The sequence below is a fragment of the Diospyros lotus genome, chromosome 2 (assembly GCF_014633365.1).
Source record: "Diospyros lotus cultivar Yz01 chromosome 2, ASM1463336v1, whole genome shotgun sequence".
NCBI lineage: Eukaryota > Viridiplantae > Streptophyta > Magnoliopsida > Ericales > Ebenaceae > Diospyros > Diospyros lotus.
In genome coordinates, this window is record NC_068339.1 from 3,939,288 (window position 1) to 3,962,379 (window position 23,092).

The following is a 23,092-nucleotide window of genomic DNA, read 5'->3' on the forward strand; positions in this document are numbered from 1 at the left end:
TGCCATGTCCTATTATGAGTTGTGCTTTGCATTTATCGTTCAAAGGAAGATACAGCAGATTCTCCTCTGTATTGAGTACCATTAAACCTTATTTTCTAAATAAGAGCTCTCTGAAGCAATGAATCTTATGAAAAGAATTGTGCGTGATTTTGTTCTTCTTGCCCTTTCTTTTATGCTTCTGACAAATAAATCTGGCGGTTCAGGTTGGGGCTCCAACATTTGATGCTACTGACATGATTTTTGGCTCACAAGCAAGAAGGGAATATATGCAAGGATCACAACCTGAATGGCTTCATATGCAGGTCGAAGAAACAGTAATCTTAGTATTTATCCCATCCTAATTCAACTACCCCAGTAACAATATGAACCCTTTGCAATTGTTTGTTTATTTGATAGTGTAATATGAGAAAGGATACAAACGAACGAACTCAATCAGATGAATAGTAAAGACAGATATCAGTACCCACGAATAACATTCTAGACACCAAACTTGGATTTTATGCCATTGACAACATCTTCATCTACTTGGAATGCTTTTGTCAACACATCATTAGGTATAGATGGTTTTGAAGCAAAAAGAGTCAAGGGCAGGACATCAGTTCCTGGTAGTTGACTGTTGAAAGCAGTAAGGGTCAGGGCCTTCCCCGTCCCATTATTCATCTGAAAGTGAACCAGCCCTCTGGGAATCACAAACATCTGCCCAGCAGTCAGAACCTTTGAGTAGAACACATTCCCTGTTGTGACAAACCCTACAAGAACCTTCCCTGTAATCACTATGCCGGTCTCTGTTGAGCGAGGGTGCGAGTGAGGTGGATTTATTCCACCGGGAGCGAAGTCAACCCGATTCATGGAAAGCCCTAGCGTGTTCAAACCGGGGAATGCAAGAACGTTTCCGGCTGTGACCTGCGCGCCGAATACGTTACTTGTGTTGCCCTCGTTGATCAGCCCGTCGAAGAAGAAGTCTTCTGAACTCACTTCTGAGGCTGGTTTGCAGGGGAAGCCATTAACACTAATAGAGGAATTAAGATCTGCAACACAGAAGTCCTGTAATGGTTCAGGATCAGCAGAAGAGTAAGGCAAGGGTAAAAGGAGCAAGACACTTAAACAGAGGATCAGCTGGACGCAGGAGCTTGAGAGGGTGACCATGTTAGCCATGTGCTTTAGTTTTCTACACTTTTTAAAAAGATGAAGGTATTGGAGGGAGATTTATAGAGGTGGAAAGTCATGGTTTTCAATATGCTGGTCTTTCGACTACACAAAGTCCCCCTTAAAAAATACAGAATTAGATAACCAAAGAAAAATTGGCGGGGATTAGTTTGGTTTGACATGGTAACACCCTATCACTTATAAGAACCCAAATTAAATTTAAGGAATGGAGACTTTCTCAACATGTTGATCTCAGGAGGCTTGACCCAGTCAAGCTTTTTATTTTTAATCCTCATTAATAAGATCAGACTAGATGATCAAGAGATTTCACATGTGTTTAATTGTCGTTTATAGATTTAATTATATCCTATTAGATTTGGAAGACAATGTCATTAACTCTATTGGGTAAACTCAGTTTAAGCCGTTTTACATTTATTGGGTAAACTCAGTTTAAGCCGTTCACGCGTGGGCCTTTCAATTTAATTGTTACAACCCCATTGTACTGATGGCCACGTACCTTGACTAATTTATTTAACGTGTTTGATTTGGAGACTATTGTATACATATAACATTTACCCAGATATACCTGAGAAAAGAAAACAAAAGTCCAAGGTTTTATCATCCAAAAGAAGAAGAAGAAGTCTAATGTTTTGGACAGCAAGTGGGGATTAGAGTAAAATCAGCGATGTTATTTCATGTTTTATTAATTTCATTTACATGAAAGATTGAACAATTCAAAATTACAACTGCCCTCACATAGATTATTACGAAATACCTATAACTAGACCTTTTCTTTTCCTTCCCACCAGATATACCTGTTGAACACGTTGTTGGCGAAGAAGACAAATCTATAATTTACCTTCATTCTGTTAAAACATGGAATAGAAAACCTTCATTCTGTTAAAACATAGGTTGAACAATCGAATTAATAATATACTGGTATTAATTTAGTGGGTTATAAGTTCGATCCTTACCTTGTGTAAGAGTTAAATTTATAATTTACCTCTCTTAACGTAATTGAGAACACAAGCACCAAAAGTCGTATAAGGAATGGCATCCCAAGAAAACCTCCATTATTACAATCAACAATAATAATAAGTGTCTTAATAATAATAAAGAGATACACTTATCGTTATGTATTTCTAAGAGTCTAGGTTAACCTTGTGGCTACATTGAAGGGAAGATTAATTGAAATAGGACTAGCACAAACCTAAGTAAATTAGGTTCGGTTCTCTTTCTTTCTTTCAACTAGTTTTGAGTTTTTAAAATTTTAAAACATTAAAAATGCGTTACTTTATTATTTTTAGAAATATTTTTTTAAAAATAAAAAAAATTGTAAAAGAAACTTTGGGCGTTTTCAGCTAGCAAAACACAAAAAACACACTCCCCTCACCAATCTTGCAGAGATCCAGCATCTCTCATCTCTTCTCTTCCTTCGGTCGTTGATCCCCACCGCCATCACCGTGTCGATCGCGTCCGCCACTGCCATTGACCGCCCCCATCGCTCTCTTGTTGGTTTTGTCTCTTCTCTTCTCTCTCATTTCCTCTCTCATTTTCCTTCTCTTATTAGTTTTTGAATATGTTGGTCAATGAGCCCTTGTGTGTCAGGTAGTTGCCTCTGATAGCCAGAAACCAACGACCACGGTGACTAATAGCAACTGGCAATGTGTATATAGGCGGGTGTTGATTTCGATCAAACGTTTAAGTTTAGATTTAAGGAGATTTGGCCGTTGAATCTTATTGATTTTTGGGTATGTTGGTCAATAGGTCATTGGGTGTCAGGTGGTTACCTCTGATGGACGGAAACCACCAGCCATGGTGGCCAATGGCAACTGACAATGCATTTTTTTACTTGTGGCCAAAAATTAAAAATTTGATATACGAAAATTCAACTGTTAAATTTGACCCATTTTTGTGTATGTTAACTTCCTTGACTTGGAGTTTCTAATAGTAAGCTCTGATCGTATGAATCTCCGACCAATGGTAGTTGCCAGTGACGAAGAAGATACAAGGTGCCAAAGAAGAAAAGAGAAAAAAAAAAGAAAAAGAAAAAAATATATTATTAAATTTTGAAAATAAATTTATATATTTATTTAAAATTAAAAAAATGTAGTATATCTATATTATAATTAAAAATATAGGATAATATATAGTATATTATTAAATGTATAATTTAATATAAATTATTATTAAGATGTATGTCAATAATTTATTAATCAAATTTATTATTTTATTTTAATAGTAGAATTTCATTAAAAAGAATTAATTTTATTATTTAATGATTTAATTTATTAAATAAAATATCATAAAATATTTTTTTTTAAAATTTCAAACTAAATGCGTTTTCTAGTTTTGTATTTTAAAAAATAAATTTTTAGAATGACAAAAAAAAATACATTTTCAAAAATTTCAAACAGACGTTCAAAATATAAAAGTAAAAATAAATTCAAAATTTAAAAATCAAAATTGAAATAGGAAAAGAATAACACACTAAGGTTCTAGTTCACAGTGTTCTTGTCAGATCATGCTGATAGCTATTCAGGAACACCCGAGACACATTATTGAAGCTAAATTTCATTGAAGTTAAAAAAAATTATAAACAGGTAAAAGACCATTTTCTTGTAACCTGACATATAGAATGTTGGTCAGTAAAATATCAAAATATTAGAATAAAAAAAATAAAGACACTAACATAAACATGCAACCATATAAAAATAATATATAGAGACCCCCTAATTCTACACAAACCGCTTATTGAACCAAAGGTCTCTTCTTGGCCTAGAACTCCCCCCCCCCCCCCCCCCAATTCAACTAGCCGGTCTTGTTGGTTGAACCAAGGTCTCTAGGCTAGATAGAGACCCCCTAGTTCAACCAGTGAGTTTCTGTCTAGCCTATTGCTGGTTGAACCAAGGGGTCTTCTTGTCCAGAGCAAGATTGGATAAAATTTGATGCTAGATTGATAAAAACATTATTCTGATGCTAAAGCCATATATAGCTAAAAGAAAAAAAATGATATTTAAAAAAAAAGTATTAGACGTGTAATTTAAGCACCTAATTCTCCACCTTTGACACTTTCCTCTTGCTCATGCTCACATAATTTTTGGAGTCCTTGAAACCTGTCACGGCAACCAAAAGCATTTGTCTTTCTTCCATCTTTAATGTTGCAATGGTATTATTTTCCTGCGAACCTGTGTAATTTTCGTTTTCATCAGGTTATTGGGAAAGCACTTGTCCTTGTTGAGATAATTAATTACATCCAGTCAACTACAGCGCCAAGTTGAGGTAACTGTAACCGTCCCTGAATGCTTATCCATTTTATGACATTACTATTGCTTCCACTTGAGAAGCTTATTTGCCTTCTGCGCGCAATTTGAGTATTTCAGTTCTTGTCAATGAAGCTTGAAGCAGTCAATTCAAGGATGAACCCCTCCTTTGAGGGATTTGCTTCTAAAGATGTAAGTCTTACTGATTAATTATGCTAATGATTTTTTTGACCTTTACCTTTTAGTGTTATTGCTATCAATACATAAGGTCTTCCTAGAAATGCTTGTTTAATTCCAGACTGTTACGGAAACTGCTTGTTGTCATTTGGAAAATTGACAGCAGTAGCAAAGATGGTGATTCAGTCCATTGTTCAGCATTATGAAGGTTTGGATAAGCTCAAAGAACCAATTATGATTGTGCTACTTAATGTTTACAGTAAAGATGGATTCTGTATTTAACAATTTATCTTTCTAGGAGATTCCTCCCGCCCGAAGGTTGGTAGCTTAATTAAATTGCATTTTACTGGCTCGAAGAGAAGAGAAATCACAACTCTCTCTCTTACACACACCCACACACACGCAGAAAAGTAAATTTCTTTCCTCCCTTATTGAGTTTTTGGTGAAACAACATGATATTTTATTCTTGTGTTTAGTTTTAATGATAAAAAATAAATAATTTATATTTTAAGTCAAATATATAATTTTCAAGTTTTCAAACAAAAATTAATTTCAAGTATTTTATTAAAATGAAAATAAAAATCAAATAAATTATAATTTTCTTTATTCTTATACATGGAGATTTATACAAACAAACAAATATTATGATGAAATCTCTCATGATTTTTTTTTAAATATTAGTTTTTAAACCATTGATCAAAATAAAGCAATATTTTTGGAAGGCAAAAGGAACATTTATGTTCTTGATAAATTGATATTTTTTCTTTGATATAATTTTAATGATAAAAATTAATTACATTTTGATGATGAAATTAGTTTATAATGTTTATTGATTTGGTGCACAAAACTACATTTATATGATCTAAGTACCAAAATTAAAATCAATTTTATTATGAATTCCAATGTCAAAAATTTTGTAATAAATCACTTAACGTCATTTGGAATATTATATTTTTATTTGATCAAAAATAAAAGATTTCTCTTAAAACAAAATCAATCATATGTCGACTATATTGAAAATTTTTCTTGTTCTATTGACTATCTTCAAACAATCTATCAACAGACAGAATGCTAGTTTTTAATCTTTTAAAGTTTTATCTTGATCTGTCAACTAATCCATTTCATCTGTTGATTAGCCTTTGAATTTGTCGACTAAATCATTTCATTTGTCAATTAATCTTTTGATCTGCCGACTAACCTCAAGCAATCTGTCAACTAACAGAGTGATGGTTTTTAATCTTTTAAAGTTTTGCCTTTGTAACACCCCACTTTCACGAGCATGTTATATAACGTAATGCTAGAATAGGTATTTACCAATAGCAAAAGCATGAATCGAACTTAATCATACATCGAACTATATTAATAATACATGATCGTTTCAGACATATCCCATAATATAAGACTTTTCTTCAACAGAACATAAGTTTTTCAACATGACTTGAAACATAATATAATATAACCAAATCTTTATAAGCAGAACCTCGGATCCATACGTAGAATCCATCGACCACGTCATCATGTGCATCAAACCCTAACTTTATCATTAACCATAAATAAAGTTATACATTATCATTTCTCAAAACGTTCAGAATTTGATGTAGCAGAACTTAAACACATGGGTTACATAACATTCAATCATTACATCTTGCACTTTGCTAAGTGTCATATCATGCGTTATTCATCCTCGTTTTTGCTACAATCTCTATTTGGAACGTTTAAATATTCTAGAGGCAAAATCCAAGTAAGATGATAAATTATTTAAGAAATGGTACATCATTCATATCTCAAGTTTGTATGCAATGCAACATAACATCATTCTTTTCGTTTGAGTCGACCGCACTCAACTGCTACTCTTCATTTTAACAGTCTCCTTACCAGGTCGAGATGTATAGGTGCACCCTTGGCAGAACAGCGGCGCCAGTCCCTAATCCTAAACCTTTATGTGTTGCATGATCAATAATATCATCATGAACATATGCATAATTCGTCATCAATACATATAAATGCACTTTACATAATGCATAACATAATATAGCATGTCAATATGATAAAATTATTTGCATAAAACTGGTTTTGGGTTGAACCACTTACATTTTTGCACAAAGTTCAGAACACCTCGAAAAATGTGTATCGTCTCGATTTGCATACTCGACCTCGATTTTGTGTCGAACTTAGAGATTATTTAATCTCGGGCCATAATGATCCCTAGACACCATATTTATTTCAAAGGAACATAAATATGTATTTTGTTCATATAATTTTTTCATAATTTCTTCTATTTTTATCCCATTTTTCTCTCTTAATATTTCAAATAAATATCTCATTAACTATTTTCTCAAATTTTTTTCCATAACAATTCATAATATTCTAAGAAACTTAAAAGAAAATTCCAGAACTTACCCCGATGCTCCGTTTACACGCATAACGAAGCTGGTCATTGAGGAAACTAAGAAACCCGAAAGTCAAACACCAAAACTTTGAACACAAACCCCATTTATTCTATTTTATTTTTTTTGGGGGGGGGGGATTTTTTTCAAATTTTTTCAGCATTGCATGCGCCATTTTTTGGTCCTCCACGTGCCTCCACTCGCAGGGGCTAGCTGGCGCGTGCACTGCACGCGTCAATCTTCTTCACTGGCCAGATTTTGGTGGCCACGCACCCAACCTAGTTTTTTTGCGATATCTCATTCATTTAAGCTTTGTTTCGCCTCTTGTTTGAACCTACGTCTTCTTCTCTTCATCATCTACAGGATAATAGCTTCAAATCAATCGATCAGAGACATTTTTTGACTGCTCAAACAGATTTTTCGGCCAAACCCGTTTTTCCGACGAAGTTTGATATCTCCCTCAACTTTCAACGAAAATTGCTCAAATTGTCCAAAAATGATCCTCTGGACACAGGGAACAAAAGCCCTTTATCTACTGCCTTCAATTTTTCCTCGAATTCTTGGATCTGAGAGTTTAAATTTTTGAAGGATTTAGCCAACTCTTAAATTCTTTATTTATAAGCAAGCCCGAGCTCTCAAATGCTCATGGTTGCTCAACCCAACGCCTCTAAGGCTTCTACCTTCCCTAGATCGAGCCAAAATATCATCATTCAACTCTCAAATTTTGCACCAAATTTCGGCCAAAAACGACTGAAAACATGAAAAAATCGACCACATTTGCGACTCATGTCGGCTTAAGCCCGACCCTGAGCATCCCTTGTCACCTTCCTCCAGCTTCCCGTGGCCGAAATTGGTTGTTGGGGACCAGCAAGGTGGCTGGTCGGCCATGGCAGTTACCTCACTATTCAAGTTGCAAAAATTGCACTTCAGCTCCTCTATATATTTCTAATGTCACTTTGGTCTTTTTCTTAAAGCCCCTGAGCTTTCCAATTGTTCCATTATGACCCTCAATCTCTATACCTTTCATTTCATCCCGAAAGATTCGAGAATAACGTCATTTCGACCTCTCTCGGTCAAAATTAAGAAATTACACTTAGGCCCAAATCTACGTTTTGACGATAAACTTTTTCGTTTTAACCTGAAACCACTGAAGAGATGTTCTACATACTAAATATGAACCTCCTTTGGGTTCCGTTAATTTCTCGGAAGTCTCCTATGACAATTTGGTTTTTCAGCCTAAATCATAGTTATACCAAAAACTGTCTTTGACCCGATTTCTTTTGATGCCATAAAGCATGTCTTGATACGCTCGTCATTACCATATCATTTTCATTAAACATCTCGGTTCTAGGGTACTCCTTACAATCTATTCGGTTGCTCATAACTGTACCAAAATGACCTTATAATCTTAATTTACCTGAAAATTGTATTTTTGCCCTAAGATAAATTACTATTGAGCCCTTTGAAAATTCTTGGGTATCACAGCCTTGATCTTTTGACTTAACTCATTTTATCTGTCGACTAACCTTTGAATATGTTTACATGTCTCTGACAGCTTCCAATGACTAGTTCTTCAAACTCTAACGGCTATAAATGGTTAGTTTTCTCTTGAAACTTGTGGAGCACCTATAAATACAAATCAAGCATGATCTTGAAGAAACTAATGGATGGGAATAAAGTGATTTAAGCTTACATTTGATACTCATTTGTATTTATATTGATTGTGCTTCATTTTTCTCTCTTCAAGGGTTTAATTTTAATTTGTATCAATTCCTTTAAGCCTTATATCATTTTGAGAGACCTTGTAACTAAAAGATTCATCTCTTAGATTCTCTATTTATTATTCAATTATTGTATTTCCTAATTTATAAAGTTAGATGGCCAACTTTTGTAAGTAGAAGGTTAATTTCCTAACAAATGGGTTAGAGGGTCTATCTTAAGTGTAGGAAGTTGTATATCCTAGTATTGGATTAGAGAGTCTACTTGGATTCAAGCAAAAGGTTTTAGTGAATTGGTTTAAAATCCCTACTGAGAAGGTAATATAGTAGATTAGGTTTGATTTAATCCAAACCACTATAAATCATTTGTGTCATTTGTCTTTCTTGCTTTACATTCTTTAAGTTTTATATATGTAATTTTATATGTTTTATGTTTTAAATCACTAAAATATCAATTGGATCAAAAAGTTTTTCAAGTTCTATCAAGTTTTTAAATTACCTAATTTACCTTCTCCTCTCTTGAGTGTGTTCCATAGCATTTCAAATCCATCACAACACTAATGTAGTCAATCCAAGTAATTGGAAAAAAGCTGCCCCCAGGGCATAGGTCGAGCAGTCGGGCAAGCGATATGCTGGTGTCAGTCCGGTGGATTGTGAGTTCGATTTTCGTCTTGCGTAGTGAGGCAAAGCCTCACACCTGCGATTTACCTCCCCTGGCATAATTGAGGGCATGAGCATCGGAGACCGCGCAAAAACGATCATCCTAAGTAATAGAAAAAAAGCTTAACTTAAATGAGATTCAAAGATGTTTTAAGTTTAGCATTTGCTGATATCTAGTTATTAATTAAAAATGTAAAATTTTGATATGTTTGTTTAAAATAAAAGAAAAGGAAAAGATTTTAAAAAAAGCGCACTAGACCTACAAAGCTCGTTGGTGAATTTCTTGTATTGTGACTTATCTTATTTTGAAAGCACAAGACTTCACATGGATTGTAAATCTAAATAGGTTGTAGTAACAGTCTATATCCCTTTCTTGCTTTTTTTTGCAATTCAACACAGGATATTACTCTTGATGATGCGGTGGCCGATCACCCTCTTCTGTCTCCTCCAATGGAGATGGGGACTTGCTCCCCCGGTCAATCTCCGACGATTAAGTCAGATATCTTTTTACCAGAAAAACCCAGTAAAATTACTTATGCTCCAATTATCAAAAGGCGATTCGGTCCCTTACCTTTACCCCTCCTCCTTCTTTTATCCTTGTGTTGAGATCAAGATTCCGGATAGTGATCTTCGAGATCTTTATCCCACTTTTCTTGGAATCTTATCGATAAGCATTCCATAAATACCGACAACTAGATATACCTGTTGAACACGTTGTTGGCGAAGAAGTATTTGTGAGGCCGTAAGCATCATATCTATCATATCATGATGGTGATCATGATGGGAACTACTAATACCTCCTCCCCCAAAAAAAAAAATTAATCTGAGATAAAAAATCTCTCAAGAAATATGTTGAATGATCGGATAAATGATATGTTGATGTTAATTTAGTGGATTGTGAGTTTGATTCTTGCCTTGTGCAAAGGCCAAAAACTTAACCTACGATTTATCTCCCATAACATAATTGAAGGTACAAACATCGAGAATCGCACAAAAATGATCATTCCAAAAAAACCTCCATTATTGTAACCAATAATAATCATAAGGGTCTTAATAATAACAAAAAAGAAATACACCGATCATTATGTCTTTTTGGGACTCTGGGTAGACTTTGTGGCTGCATTGAAGGGAAGTTTAACTAAAATAAGGCTAGCACAAACCCAAGTAAATTAGGTTGCGTTCTCTTTCTTTCTTTCAACTGCTTTTGAGTTTTTAATTTTTTAAAATATTGAAAATACGTTTAGTTTATTATTTTTAAAAATATATTTTCAAAAATAAAAAATATATGTATATATAAAGGAAGCTTTGGGTGTTTTCAGCCAAAACACTCATAAAACACACACTCCCCCCACCAATCTCGCACAAACCCAACATCTCTCTTCTTTCCTTTCTCCTCTCTTCTCTTCATTCGACCATCGATCGCCACTGCCATCACCGTAGTCGACTGCACCTGCCACTGCCATCGACCGCTCCCTGTCACTCTCTTGTTGGTTTGGTCTCCTATCTTCTCTCATGTAGCGCAGATGTGGCCATTTATTTGTTCCAAAAGGTGAAATCACTCACCCCAGACACCTCCACCCCCGACCCGACAGGAATGTGACAGATGTGGCCATTTATTGATTTAGCAAAGGCTTGTCAACTTACAATCACAGCTTCCAATAGCATGGTACAATTTTCTCTGCCCTCGTAAATTCAACAAATCATTTGATGCGGAGAGTAGAAAGAATACTTTTGAATGGTTGCAAGCAGGCCATGCCAAGACTTCTGAGGCATATATGTTGTTTTTCCACATGCTAGTGGCTTGATATGAAAGAAAAAATGTTTACCAGCATTAGGAAGAACCTGCGAAGGAGAAAACCTCAGTGACACCAACCCATGGCAGCAGGGCTAATAGGGATCGCGCCAGTTGAGGTGACGAGGGCATCGACAGGGACATCATTCGGAGTCACCGGTATGACTCCCTCGTCCATAATTTGAAGCGAATATGAAAGTGCCACTGAAAATCAGAGCCAAAGCAAGACACGAAGTAGCAGACCGATATCATCCCACTGTACTAGGGCATAAAACATGTCCTGGTAAAAGCAGAATGGCGCATACCGCAGAGAGGTTGCTTCCAGTTCCGCTCCTTTGCAAGCTCTTGGTATCTCATCAGGAAGGTGTCATAGTAACTTTCCGGAGATCACCATGTCAACACAACGAATGAAAAAGGTTAATTGATGGGGAAAGGGAGCAGTATTAGAAACTGATACAAGTAAATGGACCAGCGCACAGTTCCAGAGGGTTTTGGTTTCTGGATCATCATAAAAACTCCATTACAAAGATTGGTTAATTTGGAACTTGAAATTCACTAACAAATAAAAATACCACTCACAAAGGACAGGTTTTATTTGTACAGAAATAATTGTACTTAAGAAATTTGTTAGATCCAGTTCGACCGAGACAAATCCAATTGAAAAAGGCCAAGGTCAATAGACCTACCCTCCGCCACGGCCCAAGCGCAGCCCTGATCTGTCAAATGCAAGCCCTGCAAGCCAGATGAAGAAAAATGTGCCCTGATTAAGTTTATTGTTTAAATTTGGAGCATGTGATTGATAAATTGAGAAAATAGAGTAAAAAGCATGTACCAGGTAATAGAAGTAAATCGACCGGTTCATTTGCTAGCATAACTGCAAGATTAAAAATGCTTTTAGGTTCGTGAGTATTAAATCCACCTCTCAGATCCAAGGCAAACATAATCATTGTTCACATAATAGGACTCCCTTTAAAGTCGTAAATTAGCAAAATCAGCGACACTGTCAAACTAGTCAATCAAACCATGTGATTGCAGAGAACACTTTGCAGATAGAAGTTGCAAGAGAGATTGAAGGAGAAGTTTTGGAAAGAAAATGCAAGTATTTTCTCATATACATTAAAAAAATACTTCTATATATTACAACATACTGGGGTATTTAGAAAATAAACGTCATACTTGATGCAAGTGGCCTAAGCCTGTTTTGCCCACGTCTGTCATATGTTTTCCTCCAACTTGCTCTAAGCCATTGATTTGGACCCAAAACCTAAACTAAGCCTCGATTTTTCTGGTATTACTTTGACATCAACGTGGATATAGAACTCTGTTACATAAATTTTTTAATACAACAGGTCACTAAAACTTCATAATTCCATACAGTTCCAAGTGTATTATGGCTAAACCTCAGGGTAGCTGGTGCAATTCCCCCTGCATACATGTACACAAGCATGCACATACGCACTAAAAAAAAATAAATCAAAAGAAATGCTCATATGCCTAGTAAGGGCTTACCATAAATTCAGTAACCTACCATCTTCGCGTTGATTACCCTCAGCATCCACTGGAGCTGGTTCCAGGATGTTCATTGTATTTGCAATCAAATCATCCATACTTAATGTTAAGCATCCGCATGTTTCTATTTTTGTCCTCCACCCGCGGAACATAAAGTTTCTTTCCCATCAATGAATGGCCATCTTGGGTTGAAAAAGGATTAAGAAAAAAAAAAAGAACCCATATGTGTTAAAAAAGAAAGCAATAATGCATGAACACTTCTTTCATGTATAAAGAAAATGGTGGCAGATTATTTACAAATGTAGATTTGGATAAGTTGACAAATATCTGATTGATCTCATATATATAACCATCTATTTCCTAAAAAAAAAGACTCTTTTACAAGTGTTGATCCAGATATCATCCCACATTCCTCGTGCGAGTTTAGAGGTCTACAAGTATAAGAGGAGGTTCAAAAAAGAAAGAAAAAAATCAAAGAAACAACAAACAGGAAAGGAATGCCATTAATTTTATACTGCAGGAACAAATTCCGACCCCCCCCCCCCCCCCCCCCCTCCCTCCCTGGGAGCTGTTGGGCCCAGGGAGCATGTCACAAATACCGAACATGAAGCTTAGAACACACCTTTAGCTGGAGCCTCCAGAACAATATTTCGAATTGCACGGTCTGGAAAAGAGAAAGATGACCTCGTGAGGGTCAGAAAGAACAACAGCATATTTTTCATTTAGATTCTTAGATGAAAAATGGCTATTGCAGAATCCGTCAAACACACTGCACCAAAGCAAATGCCAAAGACTATAGTATTGTAACATCCGAAATTTGAGAGATGAATAATGATTATGAATTTTGGTATTTGAAGTCATTAAGAAATATTTAAGAATTTAGGAGAAAATGTTTATTTATATTATTATGAGGAAATAGATAATTAATTATTAATTATCTTATTTTGAAATATTTATAGAATTATCAAATTGGGGTGTGATTGGAATTCTCATAAGTTTCGAGGGTAATAGTGTAATTAGTAAAAGGGGTGTAAGTGTAGATTTTTGAAAAAATTAAGGGCTGTGGTGCGAATTTGGAAAGGGAGATGGGGGTTGGTTTAAAATTAATGAGGGGCATTATATAATCGAGGGGGGCATTATATAATCGAGGGAGGCGATAGCGGTAGTGCTAGCGGTTGCGTGCACATGTGTGAGGGAGGTGATCGTGGGATCGACCCGTGGCCTACACGCTCGCGAGGGAAATTTGCTGGAATTTTTTCTAGAGCAAAAAGCCCCGAAACGACGTCGTTTTCGGGCAAGGAGGATAGCGGCTAGGCGCGCTGATAGCGGCTCGTTCTGCCTTGGCCGCCAAGCATCTGCGCCTGGTGATATTTAAGGCCAATTTTGGCCATTTTGCTGCCAAAACACAGAAGAAAATAGGGAAATGAAAGACAAAAGAATTGGAGAAGAAGAGGGAGGCACACAAGATCTGGAAATGGAAGGAAAAAGAGAAGAAAAGTGAGAAAATTAAGGAGTTTTTGAGGTTATTCAGTGTCTAAAATACCCAGGTGAGTGGATAAAATTAATATAAGCGGTATATGCTCAAATTATGGATTTTATACGGTTAAACTACGAATTTTACGTCGTTAGATTTGATTATTATGAGTAGTAACCTTAGTATTTTCTGTAAAATATTTTACTTCGCAACGAGAACGCAAGAGAGGCCGGAATCAGCCGGTTACAGGAAAACTCCTAACCTTCTCCTTATGTTTTTTATTTCTCGTGAAAGTCTCAGTGGTTTTTCATACTTTAATATCTCCCTCACCATAACTCGGTTCCACACATTAATAACGATAATTCACGTGGCAACCATTCCATAACTTGTATGTTAATAATGGTCTATTGGTGATTAAATAAGTTAAGTAAAGAATGTTTCAATGTCGTTCACTTCCTCCGTCACGGGGCTTCGTACCATTCCGTTTTCCTTGAGAATGATGTCGAACCTGATGGGATAGGTTCTTAAAAAAGTCGGTATAATTTATGGGGTTTTGTTAAAGGGTTTAATTTGAAAAGTGAATGGCTCATTATCATGATTATAAGAGATGAGAATGAGAACGGTATTATGATGTTTATGTGATTATATTCATGAAGAGTTATGGAGAAATGTTATGTAATGCTAAGTCTAGATGATATACAGTTAATGGTGTTTATGTGTGTCTTAAGGGTATGGGGTATAAAGTCACTGACTGTCGACCGTAGGTCGTGGCAGTTGATAGCTAGATGTATGGGTGCCAATCATCGGCTATTGCGATAAGCGTTAGACGGGCCAGAAGAGCTAGTACTACCAGATTTTCACCTTGGTTTGTGCATATCATGATGTGTGTGCTGCATAAAGACTGGGTTGCATTCATTTTGGGGACATGTTTTGTGTGATATGGAATGTGTGGGCATTTGCATGACCCGGTTGGTTTAAGAGTCGATTTGGGTTCCCTAGGTGAGCCGGTGCATTTAAAAGTATTTCGCATATGTGTATTCCTATGTGGGCGTAGCATGGCTTGATGTTTGGTTTATGGGGGCCTTGACATCACGTTTATGCTACAGATGTCATTGCATTTCTTATGTGTTGTATTGCATGGTGAGGAGAGTGGTTTTGATGATGGCACAGACCCGGTAGATTAGCCGAGGAGTGCAAGGCTATGATATGGGTGGATTGCGAGGCACAAACCCAATAGATTAGCCGAGAAGTGCGAGTTCTAAACTTAAAGGTGAGTGGTCTCATGCTATACACATGTTATAAAGGACAGGAAAATACAGGTCATGAATGATGATATGGTAGCCTTTATAAGGCTGCAACAGGTTGGTATGTGAAACTTGAGAGCCAATGTGTGTTTTATGTGGGCCCCAAAGACCGTTTATGTGCAAAGTTACTTTATGTTATGCATTCGGGGTAGAAACACATATGGTTCATGGCATAGTATGTTGTCGGGTTGGTATGAATTGCATAGGGTGTTATGGGAATAGTTTCTTTAACCTACAACATTCCTTTCTAGGGCTTGCTAAGTCTTGTGACTCACGTTCGTTTTCTATCATTCCAGGTCAGGGATTTGTCTAAGTTGTCAGATTCGTTTAGCAGGGTTTGAGTCCAGATCGTCGAGTCATGGTAGCAAGTGCAGAGCTCTTCCGAAACTAGATCTTGGGTGTCACGGTGTTTGTGTTAAGAGTAATGTTTTATGTTTTTGAGATTGAGTTATATTATGTAAGCCCAGGTGGGCCCAAGTTGTGAATGATTATGTAAAGACGGTTATGTAATGTTATGTGATATAAAAAAAAAATATATGATTTCTAAAAGAATTGTGTGTGAGTTTTAGTTTATGTTATTATTCAATATCATTTAAATAATGATCCTCTCACAAATTTTCTATACATGGTAGGGACTCTAGGAGGTGCGCCGTTGCAAGTATACTCCAAAGTAAGAAATATATTGTTTCAACCATTATCTATGAACTGTTAACTTCCCACATCAGAAAGCACAGTTGAGAAAGAAAACCTAACTTCCCACGTCAGAAAGCGCAGTTGAGAAAGAAAACCTTTCTCCAATTTATACTAGTCCTTCTATGAAGCCTATAAGTGATGCATCCTTCAACTAGTTTATTCTTTCTTGTTATTTAATGGCATAACAAGATGGAGTAACAGAACGTAGAGGTGCCTCTTCAGCCAGCTCAATAAGGCAGATAGTGGAGATTTTAGCGTAGAATTAGGTGGTGTTTGATAGAGGTGGAAAATAAAAATAAAATTTTAATTTTATAGAATTCTAATTTTTACCCCAACTTTTAGGAATTCTAATTCCTTGATTTTAAGAAAAAATTTTACTTTTTAAACTAAAATAAAATTCGAATTCTATAGAATTAAAAAATTATTTGATAAAATTTTTTAAAATTTAGATAAAATTCGAATTTCACTCTCCTTTCACACCCCTATCAAACACAAGGGACCTTAACTTCGTAAGTATTGAGTCAAATAAGAAGCATTGTCAGTGGCTCTTTTCCAACTATTTAATAAATGAAAAAAAGGGACTCGGCCAAGACCTCCTTAAATCCAAAGTAACATGTACCCAGCAAAGAAAAATAAGTTAAGATAAACCACAAAGCACGAGGGCACCATTTGAACAGTTTACACCAATGCCGCTCACAGTCTATGCTTAATTTGTACGCTAAACAAAGAAACAAGAATAAATACTTAAGTTTAATGATCCAATCCTTGTGTCTGAAGTATTTTTATCCCGAATATATAGTCGAATCATTGGTTTTGAAATTGGTAGGAAATTGAAAGGGAATATTGAGCCAACTTACTCATATTAATAAAGTTTTGATGATTAATAAAAAAAAAATTCAATATACAAAATATAATATTTTTAATGATTAACAAAAATATTATTTTTATTAAATATATTAATTATAGTATCAAATTATTTTTAGATTAATTTATAAAATATTTTTCATAGTATATGTGTTACCAAAAATATTATTTTTTATTAAAAATATATTTTTTAATTTAATTTATTAAACATTTTTTTATAAGTGTGTGTATTTTTAAAAATGTTATTTTCCATTAAAATTATTTTTCAAAGTATTTCTAAAATGTATAAAAAATAATTTTGTGAAATTTGGACCAAAAAATTAATTTTTCACTATTGTTACAATATCGATACAGTGACGCTACAGTGCCCCTCTAACTGTCGGAATTTTGACCGTTACTACAGTACACATTATCGTTGTTACAGTGAATTTGACCGTTGTTACAGTGCTGCTACAATAATTTCTAGAATGCTTATAAATAGTTCCAAATTCATTTTGGAGAGTATTCTTTACTCATATTACCTATCCAAAGCACTCAAAAGCTCCCAAAAACTCTCAAACTAATTTTCAAGCATTCCAAAGCTCTTAAAGATTCATTAGGTATCCACCGAAAAGCCACAAAACAAGAGGAGAAAAATATATCGCAAAATCAAATCCGATCTTCTCCATTCAAATTGAGGTCATAATTTATTTATTTATTTAAATATTATTGCCTTGTATATTTTGTGTTTAATTGTTTATTTGTGTCCAAGTGTCGACAATTATCTGTGAACAATTAAATTATCATTGTGGATTGTATAGGTTTTCTAGAACCGTTAAAATCTAGGTGATTATAGTTTCCAAGATAAGTTAGGGAGAAAATCTTAGTGTTTGTGGTTTTTCTAGAACCCGTTGTAATCTAGGAGTGTATCTAGTTTTCAAGGTGAACTAGTGTGAAAATCTTGGTGAGATTAGTGGAACCCCAAGGGTGGTTGAGACCTTGGGAGAGTGGAGTATGTGTATGTATGCAGACACCGAACCACTATAAATTATTTTATGCCTTATTTATTTATTCTTGTTATATCTTGTGACTTGCAATTTATTAATCTCAAACTCACATATATATAGTTATAAAATCTTAATTTATTTAAAATTAAATAATAAGAATTTAATTAAAAAAATAATTTATATCTTCTTAAAGAAAATAAATAATTAATAATATTTATTAAAAAAAATTAAATACTTAATTTACTCTCCTCTTGAGTGGCCATAAAATCGAAAACTAGAATAAAAATCATTTGCATTGTGTTTTCTCCGGGCACTGTATTAAAAAATTAAATTTAACATTCATAAGTAACTATGAAAAGAAAGGAGAAATGATACCTGGGGGACTAACACTGAGCATTAGAGACAGGGATAAGTGATAATGCTGCCAAATGATAGATTTGAACATATATAATAGATAACCTTATCTTTATATCTAGAGTTCTGTAAAGACGAAACAATTCTACAACTGAATTAAAGTAGACATGGCCAAAATTGAACCGGATCGGCGGTTCGAACCGGAACCGGACCGGCCGGAACCGGACCCGGAACCGGCCGAACCGGAACCGGCGAAATTCGGTCCGGTTCCGGTTCAAGGTTCCGGAGAACCGGAACCGCCGGTTCCGCGGCCGGTTCCGGTTCCGCGGAACCGGCCCCCCTCCCCCCCCCCCGTGCGCGTGCGGCCGCGCACGGTGCACCCCCCCTCCCCCCCCAACGGTCCAAATTGGACCGTTGGACCCCCCTCCCCTCCCCCAACGGTCCAAATTGGACCGTTGGACACCCCCCCCCCCCAACGGTCCAATTTGGATTGGACCGTTGGACCCCCCCCAACTTTTTTTTTTTTTTTTAAATTTTATAATTCCTATCTATATATACCCCTCCCTCCCCCACTCATTTTTCACACTTTCTCTCTCTCTCTCTCTCTCTCTCTCTCTCTCTCTCAAGTCTCAAGCTATTATTCTCTCAATTTTGTCTCTCATTTAATATTTTAATTTCAATTTCTTCAATCTTCTCATTTTGTTATTTATCAATTTATTCAATTATATTGTTAATTATTTATTACTTGTTACTATATTATTTTATCATTATTATATTTTTTTATTATCATACTTTTTTCAAAAAAATGGCAAGTGAAGGTAGAAATGTTGAAAATGTTGAGTTTGAAGCTCAAAATTTTCAAACACAAGAGAGTGAAACTCAACAAAAGGGAGGTGGAAAAATTTCTACTTCTGATATTTTTAATATTCATTTCAAGAAAACACCAAAAGGAGATGGTAAATTTGATGTATCTTGTAATTATTGTAATCAAGTATACAAATTCAAGCAAGGAGGTGGATATGGTACTTTCGCCCGACATTTGCAAACAAAGCACCCGCTCAAGGTTGGATTGAGCCGCGATCAAACACAAATATCCGGGTTTGCTACCTCTTCAAACTCTCCTCAATTATTTCATTATAATGAAGCTAATTGTAGGTCTGGTTTAGCTGAAATGGTAGCAATTGATCATTTATCTTTTAGTTTTGGTGAAAAATTAGGTTTTACTCGATTTTGTCAAAACTTTGTTAATCCTAGTTTTAAATCAATTCCTAGAAATACTTTGAAAAGGAATTTGTTAAAATTGTTTAAAAACTCAAAAATTGAATTGATAACATATTTTCAAAACAATAATATTAATGTTTCTATTTGTAGTGATATTTGGAGTGATCATTGGCAAACTCATTCATATATGGGTATTACTTGTCATTGGGTTGATGAAAATTATGTTTTACAAAAAAGAATTCTTGCGTATCGATGTTTTGATGAAAGTCATAATGCTGAAAATATTTGTAGATTAATTCAACAAATTTTACAAGAATATAGATTAGTTAATAGAATTTTTTCAATTTCTTTTGATAATGCATCGGCTAATACTGCTTCTATTAATGAATTGAAAAGAATTTGCCAACCAAATTTTGGTGGAAGATTTTTTTATGTTAGATGTGCATGTCATGTTTTAAATTTATGTGTTCAAGATGGTATTAAGTCACTTAATTCTTATTTAGATCCAATTAGAAATGTTATTTCTTATATTTGGGTACACCCTCGAACTGCAAAAGCATGGGCACATTTTTGCACCTCCAATGGTCAAACCCCAAAACGTTTTTCAAAAGATGTCCCTACTCGTTGGAACTCAACTTTTAAATTACTTAATCAATCTTTTGAATATAAAGATTTATTGTGTTCTTTTGCAGCAAATTATATTCCACAATATCCTATTTTTCCAACTATGTGGAATGTTTGTAGTTCAATTTTGAATATTTTACGAATTTTTAATGATGCTACTCATACACTTAGTAGTGTTTATAAACCAACTTCACATCAATTTTTAATAGAAGCAATGAATGTGGCCGGCTGTATTAATGGAAGGAATTAATGTTGAAGAAATTTGTCATACTGTTTTAGAAATGAGAGAAAAATGGTTACGTTATTATCAATTTATTCCTGAAATTTTTCTTGTTACTATGGTATTTGATCCTAGGTGTAAATTTGATGGTTTAATTGAGTGTTTGTCTAACTATTATTCGTTGTTAGGATTAGAAAATAATGAAGAAATTGATGTGAATATTATAATTTCTAAGGTTAGAACTTTATGCAATCAATTATATGAAGCATATGTTATTGCTCCTAGTAGTGAAGAATCATTTACATCCATGGCTCCGCATTCCTCTTCCTCCCAACCAATGAAATAGGGTCATAAATTTTTAGATCAAAGGAGGAAAAAACCTAGATCGAGCTCACATTCGGAGCTCGAAACTTATCTAACCACAGTTTTTGAGTTTGGTGATGATACAGGTTTAAATTTTGAAATTTTGGAGTGGTGGAAAAGGCACAAGGAGACATTTCCAACTCTTGCAATTATTGCAAGTCAACTTCTTGCAGTTCCAGCTTCAACTGTAGCCGTTGAACAAACATTCAGTAGTGGAGGCAACATTTTGGACGAAAGAAGATCAAGATTTGCTCCAGAATCATTGGAAGCTCAAGTTTGCCTCGATGATTGGGAAAGAGCTAACATGCGACGTCAAGAAGAACTTATCCATTCATCATCATCTGACGAATGGGTTAATGATAGTTCAACAACGGCGACTTCCGACTCCAATGAAGATGCGTAGGATCCAAGTCCATATTTTATTTTTTTTCACATTTGTAAAAATTAATTACTTGTATTACATTTTTGTTGTAATTATTTTTTAATGAAATTAAGTCTAATTCTATTTTTTATTTTTTATTTTTCACATTTGTAAAAATTAATTACTTATATTACATACTTGTTTAGTTGTTTTAATTATTTTTAATGAAATTATTACTTATATTTCTTCAATTTTTAGTAGTGTTTTTTTATTAAAAATATGGTTGAGAATATTTATATTTACAATTACATTTAACAATTAAAAATCGAAACCAAACCGAACCGAACAACGGAACAAGGACCAAAATTGAATACAACAATATTTAAAAAAAATTAAAAAAATTCGGTTTGAACCGGAACCGTTGACCGAACCGACTCAAACCGTTGACCGAACCGGTCCAAACCGTTGACCGAACCGGCACGAACCGGAACCGGAACCGAACCGTCCCAAACCGCCCTTGAACGGTTCGGTTCAGGTTCAAAGATTTCTTGAACCGGAACCGGCAGTTCATGAACCGGAACCGGCGGTTCATGAACCGTGGCCATGTCTAAATTAAAGGAGCAATATATAAAATATATAAAACATAAACGAATCAAGCAATACGGAATATTGGAATCCTGCTATTAACTTTTCTCCACGCATCCAACCATACTCCACCACTTGCTTACAGAGAGAGATACAGAGAACGATTACCTTCCTGCGATCTAAGGGTAGGGTCCATGTTCTTGAGCTCCTTCCGTACTCTAGACCGGACGGCCCGTTTCTGGTTGAAAACGGCGTCTAGATCAGCTGATGTTGTGGTGGTGAGGCCTTGATGGTGGTTCATGATCGCGACGGCGCGAGACGCGGCGGAGCGCGGTGGCGGGCACAGGTTAAGGGGGCGAGAGGGGGTGAGCGCTCTACCTGCCTCCGTAATGGCTATCGTGCACTGTGGGGCCATTCCCACCGGGAGATTCTCTTTCATGGCATTCGGATTCGGGTCAATTTTCCACCAATCGAAGAGTATTATAAACTAATAATAATAATATTAATAATACATTATTGTAAAAAACTATATACGAAGAATTATGAAGTGTGCAGATTGCAGACCATGTTAGGCAATTGTCATGAGATCAAAGTGGTTATTACTAAAAATAAGATATATAAAACATAATTTAGACAAGTTTCTATTATATAATAAAGAAATATAATTCACATGATTTTATATATTTTCGTAAATTTATGATGTAATTTTAGGTTATTTGTGTTTTTGTTATATTCAACAAAGACTAAAACTCATTTTAGTTGCTAATTATACAGGTAATTGTAATATATTAATTTTTGAATTAATTGAATCTTATATTCGCTTAGCTAGTGGTGAGAAAAATTGCATAAATAGAAAAACAATCATATTATGGGTTATAATTTTGAAATAGAAAATTTAAATACATGTTGTGATTTTTTAAATAATAATCTTATTAAAAAATAATATTAAAAAATAAATGTAACGAAAAAAATATATAAAAATATTTTTTACTTTTTTATAATAAACATCTTAAAAACACAAGTTTTAAACTTGTAAAGAGAATAGTAATTTTATATTTTATATTATTATTTTTATTTTCTAAACATCCCATAACATGTCACTAGATTCCACTATATATATAATTAATCCAAACTAATGTGACTATTTAAATAATAAGGTGGCAACAAGGGTCATACTCAAGACCCTTCCTTGGTGGTTAACAATTCAGTAGAAGACACAAAAGCCAAAGATCCATGAAGAGGTGTGGGGCAAGGAATTCAAGCTTAGACAGTTTATGAGTAAAAGCCAATTCATACAACCAGAAAGATGTGATGATATGTGGATGATACAACACCTTGGTTGAAAATTGAACAATCAACTTGAAACTAAAACTCTGCTATAAGCCTCTTTT

The 23,092-nt window shown here is 34.9% G+C and overlaps 1 protein-coding gene, 1 long non-coding RNA gene and 1 pseudogene across 2 annotated transcripts; 1 reads left to right on the forward strand and 2 right to left on the reverse strand.

Moving 5' to 3' along the window:
- Positions 1–370: 370 nt before the first annotated feature.
- Positions 371–1,190, reverse strand: LOC127795087 (germin-like protein subfamily T member 2). Its single transcript, XM_052326543.1, has one exon. It carries the CDS (start codon positions 1,153–1,155, stop codon positions 478–480), a length of 678 nt encoding a protein of 225 aa, XP_052182503.1. The 5' UTR covers positions 1,156–1,190; the 3' UTR covers positions 371–477.
- A 3,205-nt stretch (positions 1,191–4,395) lies between these two features.
- LOC127795101 (uncharacterized) lies at positions 4,396–8,641 on the forward strand. Its single transcript, XR_008021743.1, has 3 exons — positions 4,396–4,428; positions 4,530–4,601; positions 8,529–8,641. It is a non-coding gene; the product is annotated as an uncharacterized LOC127795101 (long non-coding RNA).
- Positions 8,642–10,957: 2,316 nt separating this feature from the next.
- On the reverse strand, positions 10,958–22,126 carry LOC127794250 (5-formyltetrahydrofolate cyclo-ligase, mitochondrial-like; annotated as a pseudogene).
- Between the last annotated feature and the right edge of the window lie 966 nt (positions 22,127–23,092).